The following is a 15,194-nucleotide window of genomic DNA, read 5'->3' as shown; positions in this document are numbered from 1 at the left end:
GGCAGAGGGACTGACCTGTGCAGTCGAGAGTGACCGAGATTCAATACTTGTAATGCCAAATGCTGTGTGTCTGGAAGACGGTGTTGACAAGAGCATAATTCCAGGTCACATGAATCTTTTCGAGATGAATATACAAAGCTGCAATGCAGGATATTGTAGATTACTACTTACGAGACTAGGTCCCTCAGGTCATCCTTCTATAACCGATTCTCTTTGTGGTGATGGGTATGGCAGACGTCTTATGAGCAGCAAACGTTTTATTGACCATTTTGCAGATCATTGGCGTTCGCACAGTGAAGGTGTCAACAATCTTGCACGTGCTGGTCCATCTTTGCCACAGTCTTACGGCCCTTTCCATATTGATGTTGTTTCAGCCATACGCTGTAACTGTCCAGGCATTTTGCAAAAATGGGCTTCAAGGACGCGTCACTGGCCATCACCGAATATTGTTGAGAAAGTTATTGCAATGGGAGCGTTTGTAACTCCAATAGGCTTTAAAGGAAGTGCACACAACCATGTGGAATGGAGGATATGTTTTAATACTGCTGAGACAGAGCTTTTGAATAATCTAAATGACACACAGGTCAAAATATATGTTATATTGAAGATGATTGTGAATGATGTGTTGAAGCCAAAGTTTAAAGAGATCACATCATATACATTGAAGAACATTGTATTATGGTTGGCAGAAAACAACCCACAGGAATGGTTCCATTCAGGAAGTTTGTTTCATTTTCTCTTTGAGGGACTGGATAGATTACGAACCGCTTTATCCGATAAACAGCTTCCTTACTATATGATACCTGAACGGAATCTAATGGCAGAAAGGGAACTTGACGTTGAACAGCAGGGTATGTGGGTAAGATCTATAACAGACATGATTAAAGAAGGGCCCAGGATAATAATGAAGTTGGAGAAGATAGGTCACGCTATTGAATGCCACCCTGAACCACTTCTTTGGTACAGCAGGATGAGGACTGAACTTGAGATGCTGTACTTGGAGTCCAACAACAGACTTCTCCGAACCTCAGACAATAATGGCCAGGTTGATGAGAATGATCCTATAGTGAAGGCTATAGATAAACGTATAAGTGAGATCTTTCGAGAGGTCCTGCTGCGTATGCAGCTGGAAGGCAGTTCAGTAAATGATGTGAATAAGTTATTTCCGATGATGCTAAGCTAAGGACGGTTATGTTCAGCATAAAGAACATTACTTGGTAAACTGACCATAACTTATTATGGAGAATAAGTTATTTGCGATGATGCTAAGCTAAGGACGGTTATGTTCAGCATAAAAAAGTATAACTTGGTAAACTGACCAGAACTTATAACGTAGAATAAGTTATTTGCGATGATGCTAAGCTAAGGACGGTTATGTTCAGCATTAAAAACATTACTTGGTAAACTGACCATAACTTATTGCAACCTTACCACCTATCCTGATGCCTTACCGGTAGTTTTGTCAATTACAAGAGATTCATCTTGAATTCAGGAAAGGGTGTTATGGTTATTCCCATGCACTTAATTATTATTGAAAGGCATTGTTATGCAAATTTATGAAAACATATATATTTATTCACATACAATTATCATTTTAAAACTACATAACCGTGAACTAAAGTCACTTCATTTGTGAAAATATCAAACAAACGGCAGTACTTGATTCACATCGATGTAATACAACGAAATTTTGTGTCGATGTCACTGTAAAAATAAAAACATTTGTTCCTGTTGGAAAGTGGTGACTATAGTAATTCAAAAACGTCATAAACATGAACAAACATATTTTTAACAAACCAGCCTCACCATGACTTTAAGTTGAAGTGGTTAGTTGTGTAGCTTGCTATATGTGCCTTTCTTAGTAGCGGAAAGCTCCAATTGCCCTGAATGTCACTTACTCACTTATGTTCTCGTTTTTATTTTAAGACTTTGTATGGATTTTTTAAAACGATTTGTCCTCAAATTCTAATGTAAAGTTGCTATAAATAACAAAGCATTACCTGCTTTAATTAAAACATACCATTGCTACTGTTGTGAGTGTTCAAAATCAAACTCATCGCAGTGTTACCTAACAGTGTTTAACGGTAGACAGGTATATTTAAGAGAACTATGTTTAGAACCAGTCATATCTCTGTGAGTAGGTTGGCATTGACTGAGTGACTATACACATATAAACATTTATGAATTTCTGAATTGATAAACGTTTGAGTTATTTTTCTTCACGGAGGTTGGCATTGACTAAGTTACTATGCCCATTTATACATTCGCGAAATTCTGAATTGTTAAAGAGTTTACTCCTATGTCTGTTTGGAGGTTGGGATTGTCTAATTGACTATACAAATATATACATTTAGAAATTGTGAATTGTGAGTAGTTTAGTCTTATCTCTGTGTTGAGGTTGGCAATGAAAGAGTGACTAAACATATGTATATATACTTTTATGAAATTCTGCATTGTTATACATTTGAGTCGTATCTTTATGCAGAGGTTGGCGTTGACTTAGTTAGTATACACATACATACATACATTTATGAAATTCTGCGTTGTTACACATTTCGGTCATATCACTGTATGGATATTGGAATTGACTGCGTGATTATACAAATATTTAAATTTATGAAATTCTGCGTTGTTACCCATTTGAGTAATATTTCTTAAAGAGATTGATATGGACCGAGTAAGTTTTTATGCTTTTAGAAAAATATTAATTGTTTCACATTTGATTAATAATCTCTTTGTGACATTGGTATCGACTGAGTAAATCAACGCATATTTAAATGCATGAAGTTATGAAGTGTTACTCATGTGAAAGTACATTTATGTAGATAAGTATATGAACATGTAGTAGCTACTTCTGGAAATTTGAATGTTTGATGTTATAGTGCTGCAGACATGGGAATGTATTCATACTAACGATTTTAAGTGTAAACACAATGTTTTATTTGTAATTGTTCAAAAACATTATAGAATTTGTAAGATAAATGTGTGTTTAATTTATAAATCTGTGTATCTTCCAGATATGAGCATCATGTTCATGTATTTGACTTTCGTGTTAACAATATACAGTTTTTCATAATGTTTATCCATGCATCTTTCGTGAAGTGTGAGTGCTAAAACTCATTTATACGCCGCCATAGTATGTGTATTCATTCTTATGTACATGTTATTTCATATTAGCAGGATCGTTAGAAAATGGGCCCTATGCTATGTGTAATTAGCGTATCCTCAGACCAGCCTGCGAAATCGTGCAGTCTGATCATGGGCAATGTGTAAGCCGTCCGCTATAAAGTCAACAGTGTTTCGTGGTGTTATTCGCAAACAGGTTAGCTTCTGACAATACTGTGCGGATGCGTTGGCCGCATATGGGATGATACACATTTTTGCATGACACTGCTCATAATTTTATAAACTTTGAGACTTTTCTAACGCAACACTTTTACAATCATTCATCCGTGACAATCGGACGCTTAAGCACGTGGGGTATGTATGGTGTCATCTGTTTACACGTGGAAATGGTGAAACGCAACACTATTCTAAATTTATTTCTCTTTCATCATTTTAGGTGGGTTCTTAAATCAGGATAACAAAACACTAATTTTTAAAAATGTATGGCTAATATGAATATTTTTAAGAGCGCAACCGCGCATTTTGACCCATTGCAGGTTACCAGCAAGTGTATTGGAGTCTTTTCTAACGCAACACTTTTCAAACTTTAATATCTCTCTGATAAGTAAAGATTTTCATTCAAAAATGTAGATATGATCACTTGACTACATTCTGTGCAAACTAATGATAAAATCATTTATCCGTGACGATCGAACGCATTATCACGTGAGGTGAAGACGAAACTATACATACCCCACGTGCTACAGCGTCCAATCGTCAGGGATGAATGATTTCATCGTGAACCTGCTCAGAATGTAGTCAAATGATCACATTTAAAATTTTATTTCAAAATCTCAACTCATAACAGAGATATTCAAGTTTGTAAAGAATTGCGTTAAAGAAGTCTCCAAGTGTATGTGTTCTTTTTCAAATAAAACATTTACAGAAATGTATAGTGATACATCATTAATTTGATGTTTTGCACGTTTAGCTTACTATAAATGGCTTATTCATTTAATGAAAATTGATAACCGTTTTGTGTAAAACAAAAATCATTATTATCTGAGTTATATTTTCCACGCATATATATATGTGTGTGTACATTGACTGATGTATTGTAAGAACATATTGAAATGAGTTGCTTAATAAATTTGCTTTGTATTAGTAGCATATAACAAGGCCACGAATGAGTGTGGTATTTACATGTTTTCTTGTTACTTTTACTTTAATATGTTTATTCAACCTGTATTAGTATATATGTCGGCCATGTAGCATTTCCTGTTTAATAAAGAAAACCCATTACAATAAAATTAATTGTGTTTTGTGTTTAATGCAATGCTTTTGATATATGTGATTTTACGGACGAAGGTCAGCTTCATTTAATAACATTGTGCATGTTTTGACATTGTTGAAAAAAACTTGTATGCACATGTCTGTAAAAAATGTAAGACAAACAAAGAACAAAGAACATGGTATAGTGTATCAACGTGTTTGTTTTAATCTGATTGTTGCAAATTTGCTTTTGCGTCCTAATTTAGCACATATTTTCCGCTTAAATAAGTGACGTTCAAGATAAAATGAGAACACATGGGAACAGTAAATTGTAGGTGAAATATTTGAATACGCATGAATTAATTTTACTAATGTTGATGAGTCGTGTGTTTATTATTACATGCTTAACACGACTTATTTGTCAAATATGTGATTTACATATGCTAACCTGCTAAAAGAGACTGTTAAACAATTGTTTTACATACAAACTGTCGCTTGAAACAACTACCTTCTACGAATTGACTCTCAATATTTAAAAATATCATCCCCTGTTGTAATAATTATATAGGTAACGTTTCCCCCAACACGCAATGAAGAAATATTTTCAATGCTATTTTTTAGTGCTTATCAGATAAAAATGATTAATTATTGCCATAATTAATATGTTTAGTAAAACGCATTAAATCCTTATCTCAAGAATTCTGTATTACCTTAAATGAATTACCTCCCGTAACCGTAACTCAATCAAAGCGATAATGGACTTTACTACCCCCATATCAGACACGCGTAACATGAAATTGTCCTCATTTTGGGCATCCCATTGATTATCATCCTTTGGTGTGTACCGGGTATTCACACTTTAACCATTATCGACATGTAAACGCTTAAAGGGGCCTTTTGACAGATTCTGGCAAATAAGTATTGTCACTAAATGCTTTATAGTGATAAATGTAAGCATTGAATCTACAAAGCTCCAGTAAAAAAACAAGTATAAAATTAAATAAAGAAAAAAGTAACTCTCAACTGGGCTCGAACAATGACCCCTAGAGTAAAAGTCTAACACTTAGACCACTCGCCCATCCGTGCTCATACAATGAATGATGTATTTTATACTTTATATAAGCAATCTTCGTTGTGTCACAAAATACAACGACAACAACAGAACTCTCCAAATTATTCAATCGTTTCGCGTTGCAATGCTTTATAATTTTCAGGTTTTTAAATCGTCAAAAGGTGCATATAATGGATATGTTACAGCATAGTAAATGTTCAGTATTGCTGTTTCCTCACAAATATCATAACTACAACGAAAATTTGCGAATCTGAAACCTTTATTTTTTATTTTGTCAGTTTACCAAAACGTGCAAAGGCCCCTTTAATTGACAGCGTAAATCATATGTTAGACATAAGGCGTACGTTTTTTTTCCACACATTATGCTTCCAAAACATTGATATGACGTGTTAGTACTTTAGAGTCCACACGTATTGACGAATCGTTATGAAACTTGGTTTGAAAATTTTCCCCAATAATATATATCGGTCGATTTTTAAACTAGATAACGTGAATAACAAAGGTCAAATCAAGAAAAAGCTTGCTGAAATAGTCATAACATGTTTCCTATTGGTATTTGGGAGTTCAAAAATGGTTCCGCTCAGTTGAATCAATTTGCAGTAAGGCAGCGGGCAGTTTGCCTTCAATGGCTATAGTAAAACTTTGCTGAAACACATAATGTTAATGTATGGTCTTATCAATATGAAACGTAGTTAAAATAAGTGTTCTAATATATTTCGATCAAGTTTAAAAATGGCCACCATGACGACGGGAAGTCACATTTTTTAGTCCAATATTTGCGAAACTTGGTCAGAATATTTGCTCTGATGATATCTCGACTGTTCGTTGAAAAAAGTGTTAACAAGGGGCGTGACGTATTCCTTTATATGGCTATAGTGAAACCTTAATAGTATTATGGAAGTTTTGGTCAAACCATGATGAAACTTGTGGATAACTTTTTTTTCTAATGATATCTCATGGTCTCAATACCTTAAACAGACTGGTCATGTTTCATGAAAATACTTCAAAGGGTACAGGAGATATGAAGGTTTAACAAAAAAGTAACAAGCGTTTGACCGTAAAATGTGAATATTACTTTGATCGGACATGACTTAATAATGCCATCTGCACATAACCTCAATGAACTTAACATTATCCCTCAAAGGGTATAGGAGATATGGAACGGAAACAAACCTTAAACCTTGAATTACAGTGTTGACCTAGAGCAACCGTACCTTACTTATGCCTTCTGTACATTGTCTCAATGACCTAAACAGTGTAGTCAATGTCCATTACAATTCTTTAATGGATATAGATGATATGGACCAAACAGAAAAAAATAGAAGTTTAAACGTTGGACATTCAAGTATGAGCTAGGCCTCGTTGAATTTCTTTCAGTTTGCTTTCGTATTCGTCGAGAATTTCGTGAATCTCACAGCCGTTTCGTATCACCTCATACACTTGAAATATTGAACGCTCATTTTCATCCATCACGTCTCTGAGTGTATTAATCTCAGCCCTTTTTCTTTCAAGATGGCTTCCAGTTTACCTACGCCACTGTCACTAGGAGACAGGGTCTGGAAATAACAATCAAACTGATTGGTTGATAAGCGGGTCGTGTGCGAGGCCGCCACAGAATCGGACCTTTCAGAAGGCATGTTACAGTCGCTTGAAAAACTTGTAGATCTGAAAAAAAAAATGAGAAATTTATAAATGTTTAATAACCATTATCAGAGCATACTGGTTTTTTAGGGTCATAGCTAATGAATCGCATCGTGATGGTGTGCCAGCCTTATCTTTTTGAATGGCTTTATATAATTACTCCATATTTCTATGAACGTATTGATTACAATAGTTACTAAATCACATCGTGATGGTGTACTCGCCCTTTCATTTCAATTGCTGTACGTAGTAACTCCATAATTCCAGGGACCAAAACAAACACATATAGGTCGCTGATAATTCTAAGAACATATTTATTTAATAAATAATACGAATCAGAACAAAGTATCTTTGGCAATTATTGAACATTTCGGAAAAGAGTTGCATTTGCACATTGTTTAACTTTTTAGCTCACCTGATTTCTCAGGTGAGCTTTTGTGACCGGTCTTTGTCCGTCGTCCGTCCGTTAACATTTGTTCGTAAACACTTTAGAGGGCACATTTCTTTTCCGATCTTCATGAAACTTGGTCAGAAGATTTGTCCCAATGATATCTCGGTCGAGTTCGAAACTGGGTCATGCCGGGTCAAAAACTAGGTCACTAGGTCAAAATAAGAAAAAGCTTGTAAACACTGTAGAAGTCACATTTCATGCCCAATCTTCATGTAACTTTGTCAAAATGTTTGTCTTAATGATATGTTGGCTGAGTTCAAAAGTGGTTCTGGTCCGTTGAAATACGTGGCCGCAAATGGTCCCGATCGGTCAAAAAACATGGCCGCCAGGGGGGGGGGGCAGTTTTCCTTATGTGACTAGAGAGAAACCTTGTGATCGAACACTATAGAAGTCACTTTTTTTTCCTTATCATCGTGAAACTTAGTCAATACATTGTTTTTATTGATTTCTCGGACAAATTGGAAAATAGCTCAGATCGGTGAAACACACTTTTTAGCTCACCTGATTGCCCAGGTGAGGTTTTAGGATTGGTCTTTGTCCGCCGTTCGTCCGTCCACATTTGGTTTGTAAACACTCTAGCATTCACACTTCTCAAGCATTCTTTATGGAAGTTGCTGAAATATCTCAGTCAAGTTTGATAATGAGCAAAATCACATAATTAATGCCATAATTATTGACCTTAGATTGTCAAAATTTTCATTATATTATACAAAATCTTTGTAAACACTCTAGAGGTCACAATGTTGTTTCAGATTTTATGAATCTTGGTCAAAATATTTTTTTTTAAGCAAAGTTTGATGTTTGGTAAGGGGGGTCAACTCAAAATATAGGTCACCAGGTCAAATCTTACAAAAACAAAAACACTCCATGCGCCAGAGTTTTGGTTCAATAATGATGAAACTTGACCAGGATGTTTGTCTGGACAATATCTAGGTCAAGTTTGACGTTACGTAAAGATTGAATGAACCGGCTCCTCTCAGGTGAGCGAACTAGGACCATCTTGGCCCTCTTGTTTGTCAAAACATCTAAGTCTACGCGTGTTTTCACAACGCCCAACACTTGCTAATTTCAGTTTTGCCCGGATGTTTCTGTTTTCAGTTTACTGTACAAAAGCTGTTTCAATAACTTCTTATCTTAAAGACGATAAAGATATAGCGTGATTTATTTGAAATTAATTTAGATGTAATGTTATTTCAAAATAATTTGCGATATGATTTTGTTAAAATTAACTATCTTTTAACCAAAATAGATCTCAATGTGTTCTGTGCTACACAGTGATTATGCAAAAATCAATACACTCACACTTTCCATGCGGATGACTATACGTTGTCCATGTGTATCATAATTTTAGTGCACTTTTTTCGAGACAAATGATCAACCCGAAATACATGAGCACTGTTGATTTACATCTAGAATTTGTTAATATCGCTTTAACAGTAAAATTTGGAAATGTGTTCACGATTACTAAAACTTATTATGCTTATTCGAGAATTTACAAAACATTAACAGTTGTGTGTAATAATTTCAAACACGATTTTTTAAACGCTTTCCGGGGTATGTCGAAAGTATGTTTCGACAATATTATGCATGAAAAGCACAATTTCCACGAGAATAACACGCGGATGTGACACAGGGTTATTTACGCACAACTGATTCACGGCCGTTTCCACCTTCAGTGCATGGGGCCATAAAACTTGCATTGTGTACACAATAACGGGTTACGTGGTGAGTTTATATTCCACCCATTATGCCTTTCTGGAAAGAATATGTTCTCTTTTTATCTTTTTTTATGGCATTTTATAACATGCCCGTTTTCAATCAACAATATTGTGTTTGTTCATTCCTTCAAGTCATACGAGTCCGTCCGGACTATGACCTTTTCATTACCACCGAGGATAATACATAATGATTAGAGACTGTTCGATGAAAGGTATTTTATTTTAGTGAGAATATGCAAGAGCAAAAATTACCATTATCGGGTTGATTCGGATGTCTTGAGTTACCCCTAATACTACACAAACGAAGTGCGATGTGGAACAAAAAAATATTAATTTCTGATTATTTTTGTGTCAATGTGGTCAAGCAGACTTATAAGTGGCATGTTTTTCGGATTCACAAGTTTGGACATTCTGATCTCGCGACACGAATAAGTGAACCAATTGATTTTTTATCATTCCAAGATGATTTTGAAGGAGTCCTATGGACTTCCTTGACACAAAAATCTGGAGTTTTTTCATGAGACTCGGACTAATAGAGTCCCGGTAGTGTCGAAAATTGTTATTATAATATGATACCAATCAATTTGTAAGAGTTTTTATGCCCCCGGATCGAATGATCGGGGGTATATTGGTTTTGGCCTGTCTGTCTGTCTGTCATTGTATGTATGTTTCTTTCTCAAAACTTTAAGGTTGGTTTTTACTTTTGCAATATTGAAGATAGCAACTTGATATTTGGCATGCATGTGTATCTCATGGAGCTGCACATTTTGAGTGGTGAACGGTCAAGGTCATCCTTCAAGATCTAAGGTGTTTTTTTTTCTAAAATACTAGTAGCTGCCGTGCGCCTTCAAAGCGCAGTAGGGGGCATTGTGTTTCAAAAACACACCTCTTGTTTTTTTTTTAAATAATAATAAACGCAAACTAAGTAACAAACTAAACTAAAATTTAAAAACAAAATTTTTAACGTTTGGCAACTTAACAAGATTGTTCTTAGAACAGAAAATTCTAAAAGTTTGTAATTGTCCATCAATATTTATGAGTCAGGGCAGAGGTAACAAGAATGACATGGCAAGTATCAGATGTTTAATTAGATACACTCATGGCTTGAGGAGCAATCAAACAAAGATGTCTACTTGTAAACATCTCATTTAGGGGGGAGACATCATCGCCATGGCTGTACACACAACATATTGAACATGATTACCATGTAGCAGCAAAGGTTTGTTTTACAATCTGACATGACAAAATCCAGAATCTGGGTCTGGTCAGTTTGCAACACATCATACTGAATATAATTTGTACAGTCCACTAGGAAAGAACAAAGTGTCGGTTGAAAACAACTGGTAGAAAGTATATTAAGTTAATCTTTACTCGCATAGCTTTTAAATTTGGCATAAATATTAACTAGAATAACTGAATATATCTAATGTTTAACTGGAATGCATTGAGAAACATTGTTGAATCCATTGCCAAGGAAGAACACGACAGTGATAGATGTCTGGACAAACCCCAGAAACAATGCCAATATTTGGTTGCTCAAAACTTAAACAGCCATATTATTTCTTTGACTTAATTGTTGAACCTTCAATATATGTTTTAATTGTTAACACATTTGTTTGCTCAAATAATTTGCTTATGTTTGATAAAAAACAATTTATTAAATTTAAGTGTATTTACTACCTTAACGGGCATATCGTCGAATTGATATCCCCCACCAAATAAATTGTGGTTATGAATTGCAATTATCCTCATTGATATATATACACCCATGAAGTTTCAAGTAAAATTATTGTAGTTTATCTGCGATATAGCCTATTAGCATCATACAAAAAATCATACAAAAACAACAAAGGGCAATAACTCTTTGTTAAGTAAGTGCAAGGTTATGGTATTGTGCATGCACTATTTTCCAAATATTTCTACACACCCATGGAGTTTCATGTTGAAATGTTGTATCATATCTGATTGCCCTGAAACCTTCCATTATACAAAAACAACAAAGGGCAATAAGACAAGAAAGTGAAAGGTTATGGTTCTTAAGCATGGCACTTCTGCTGATAAATATCAATAAACCCATGAAGTTTCATGCTGAAGTCTTTAATGGTATCTGAGATATAGCCCTAATAGTTACATCATAAGAAAACACAAACAAAGGGCAATAAATCTTATTAAAGAAGAATATGGTTCAATAACTCTTATAAAAGGATATATTATATTGTTTCTGAGATAAAGTATTAACATGTTTTTTGACAGACAGACTCATGGACTATATTAAATGCCAATTCTATATCCCACTGCCTTTGGTGGGGATAATACAAATACCAATGGGAAATTTGACCATGCCGTTGATACTGTAATTCGCCATTTTGTACCACGTGGCTCGGCTATCAACAGTGGTTTGTTATAATGGCAGGGATTTGATATTGATCTATGCTTGGAACCACTCAAATCTCTGTGATGGGGTTCCTTACCTTGATCAAGCAAAGGTACAGGGGAACCAGATGCCCTTAATGTAAAATAAAATACTTATAAACATTTTGAATCAGTTGTTTCTTATTCATTTAAATTACTTTAAGAGTACTACCGGTACGATTAAAATTGAATTGGATATAAGGAGACAATGTGCCTATGATTAATTTTTCACATTTATATTGGTTTTTGTCTAAAAGTTCTCTTTCGTAATGTCTTCGGCTTATATTCGGTTTCACAAATGAAAAACAGTCATGTGATATATTAATTTTCTTCTTATCGAGGTTAATTACTACAATCCTAAAATACTTTGTTTTGCAGATATAATTTTTTTAATGTGAACGAACACTTTGGGTACAATGGCTCCCACATTTGTGTCTTGACACCACAAGATTTGGGTCTAGTTCATGTAGTAGAACTAATTAAAGGACATATTCAAGTTGAGTATGCAATTTAATTAGTTCTGTAAAATCAAGTGCTGACTGATAATAACTCATAGGTTTTAAAGAAACAAAAAACTTGGTAACCATCTTGTAAGGCATGTCAATAATTTCATGAAGTGAAATGTCCTGAAATTCCATCAAAGGGTATAGGAGATGAGGAACGCACTTCAAAATGGATGCTCAAAACTTCGGACTTGAACGATAACTTTAACTATCAGCCTGGATGACTAACTCATTCCTTTTTCACATCGCCTCAATGCCCTTAGATTTTTTCTCAATATGGCACACACAAACGTCGCTTGATCTTCATTTACCATGTACAAGAAACAGAAAACATATTCAGATTTGTAATATTTTAATATTTGTTTATGCAAATACAAAAGTAGTGTTTTGCCTTTTTGCCTCTGGGCAAAACAAAATGTGCACAAGAAAATATCTAACAATCACAAAGTTATAGCAACCATCCTGTGGCAAACAATGATAAAACAAATCTTATGTCAACAAAATAAATTTAATTGGTTGAACAAAATCGTTACCAATGTAAGCTCATGAATATAAAAGTTATCAAATTAAAAATGCCAAAACAAGAATATAAACATTACTGACCAATCAGGTTTACAAATATTTTAGAGGAGTGTAATAACACTGAAGTTATACAAATCAGTTTTTTATCTATTTGAATTAAAAAGTAACAATACAAGTGTTAACAATTTAACTTCTTTTTAAGATCTAAAAATATCAAAATACGGATACTCAATTGCAGAAATTCATGTTTTGCAATTGTACATACTGCATTTTCGTATATCAATTGTATAGCACTGCATTTTCTCATAAATAAAATGTAAGTGTAATACAATATACATATTCAAACACATCGTTTTACAACTTAAATAATAAGCAAATATAATTGACTAGTACGCAAATAATTTCCCTTTAATATTTTTTTCTTAATACATGGGAAATAACTCCAGTAACAGCTGGTTAATTTAAAATTATACATTTATCTCCCTTTCAATGTATTTCTCAAACACCAGTAATTATACAGTCACAACACAATCTATGTTAAGAAATACAACCCTTTTTATAACATTTTTCTCCAGATTTAATTACTATTACAAATGAAGTAAACCCTGCTGTTACGATCATCACAATACATCAAGGGATGTTAAGGCATTGAGAGTATTTTCTTCGGTCTACAATAAAAGATCCGGCATATTCTATTCCTGTTCATTTTCCCGTCAATTGCCATGAATTTCATGCCTCAAGACTGGAGTCAAAGCAGGTATTTACACAACGTTGAAGGATATCACAACATACATGGTTAAGTTTAACTTTCAAATAACTCAAGAACTTCAAAGAGATACAATATCAATTGTGTGGATAATAACTTGTTTGAAAAATTTCAATATGAAAAGACCTATACACTGAATTGTGTAAAATGTTATAGTTAAGGTTTCCTACAGAGCTGTATGAGTTTGGGCCCCTATGGTCATCAACACTTTCTTACAAGATAAGGGTCATGAGCTTCCTGTCTCAAAACAAGTCCAGATACCAGCAAACACATTTTCCTCCATAAAAGACAATGTGTCAGATTTTAATTCCGCATGTTTCATGCCTCAAGAAAAAAAGATAAAATGTAAGAACACATTCCAATGAAAGTTAAACTTTAGGCCATGTTACTCTCTAGTTTTGAGTGTCAACACACACTCTCTTCCCCATTCAAGGCCATGAGTTTCATATCTCGAGACTCGAGTTCCAAGGTCAGCTGTTCGACCTCAGCTTCCAGAACTTTGTTCTTGCGGAACATCTGCACATAGTTGAGCTGCAGCTGCTTCTGGTACATGATCACTTTATTCTTCTCTTCCAGCCATTGTTCCTTTTCCTTATCATGTTCTTCCTTGCTCACTAGCATTTCAAGTCGCAGTTTATCTATTTCCTCACGTAGCACAGTCAACTCACGATCTCGTTCGCAAATCAACGAAGGTTTCAAGGTCTCCCTTTCAGGAGATCGCAATTTCAAGAAGTCTGTTTGTATTTGTTTCTCGCAATGGCACAGTGGTATGTCGGGCTCCATGTTCGAACCTGAGTAGTTTATTCTATGTAAGCTTTCAGAGGAAGTTTCCTGATGCAAATTGTGGCTTTCAAGGTTTGCATTCGAAATATCAAGTTTGGATTTCAAGTCACTCATACTGGTTTGTAACTTTAGTACCTCTTCTGATTTCTCTTTCAGCTGACCAGTAAGTCTGTCCACCTGTTTTTGAAGACCGCTCGCATCATTGTTGCTAGGACGCCTACCTTGCCAAGTTGCGTCGTCCATTTGTGCCTGAAGTCGGTTGGTTTCCTCAGCAAACGCCTCACATTTCAATACCAAATCTTCCTTCTCTGCGTACAGTTTATCATACTCTTCTTTCATTGCTTTCTTATCCTGCTGCAATTTGAACACTTGTAGGTTAAGAACTTGCTCACTTTTATATTGCTTTCGTTGAATTTGTTTCAGTTTGCTTTCGTATTCATCACGAATGACTTGAATCTCACGGACCCACCCGTTTCGTTTCTCCTCATACACTTGAAAAATTGCACGCTCATTTTTATCCATTACGTCTCTCAGTGTATTAATCTCAGCATCTTTTTCTTTCAAGATGGCCTCCAGTTCACCTACACCACTGTCACTAGGAGATGGGGTCTGGACATAACCATCAATCTGATTGGTTGATAAGCGAGTTGTGTGTGAGGCTGCCACAGAATCAGACCTATCAGAAGTCCTGTTACAGTCGCTTGAGAAACTTGCAGACCTGAAAAAGTGCAATAAGAAATTCACAAATTTTGAATAACTCTAATTTCTTTAATATGATACCATATTTTTTAATTATATCTTACATAATAATACAATGCAGAAACAAACAAAAACAAAATTTATACAAAATCTTTATTGTGACTTTTCGGAAACTTAAGAAGATTGTTGTTTGGACAAGAAATTCTGAAAGGTCTTTAATCATCCATCAATATTTCAGGGCAGGGGTGAC

General features: G+C 34.8%; 1 protein-coding gene across 6 annotated transcripts in view; it reads right to left on the bottom strand.

Moving 5' to 3' along the window:
- Positions 1–12,509: 12,509 nt before the first annotated feature.
- LOC127842323 (leucine zipper putative tumor suppressor 2 homolog) overlaps positions 12,510–15,194 on the bottom strand; it is a 109,284-nt gene continuing 106,599 nt past the window's right edge. For all 6 annotated transcript variants that reach the window (XM_052371756.1, XM_052371759.1, XM_052371761.1 and 3 more), the window contains exon 4: positions 12,510–14,963. In XM_052371756.1, coding sequence (XP_052227716.1) covers positions 13,868–14,963 — 1,096 coding nt within the window. In that variant the 3' untranslated portion in view covers positions 12,510–13,867. The remainder of the gene's footprint in view (positions 14,964–15,194) is intronic.

The sequence above is a fragment of the Dreissena polymorpha genome, chromosome 8 (assembly GCF_020536995.1).
Source record: "Dreissena polymorpha isolate Duluth1 chromosome 8, UMN_Dpol_1.0, whole genome shotgun sequence".
Taxonomy (NCBI): domain Eukaryota; kingdom Metazoa; phylum Mollusca; class Bivalvia; order Myida; family Dreissenidae; genus Dreissena; species Dreissena polymorpha.
This window is presented reverse-complemented; position numbering and strand designations above follow the sequence as displayed.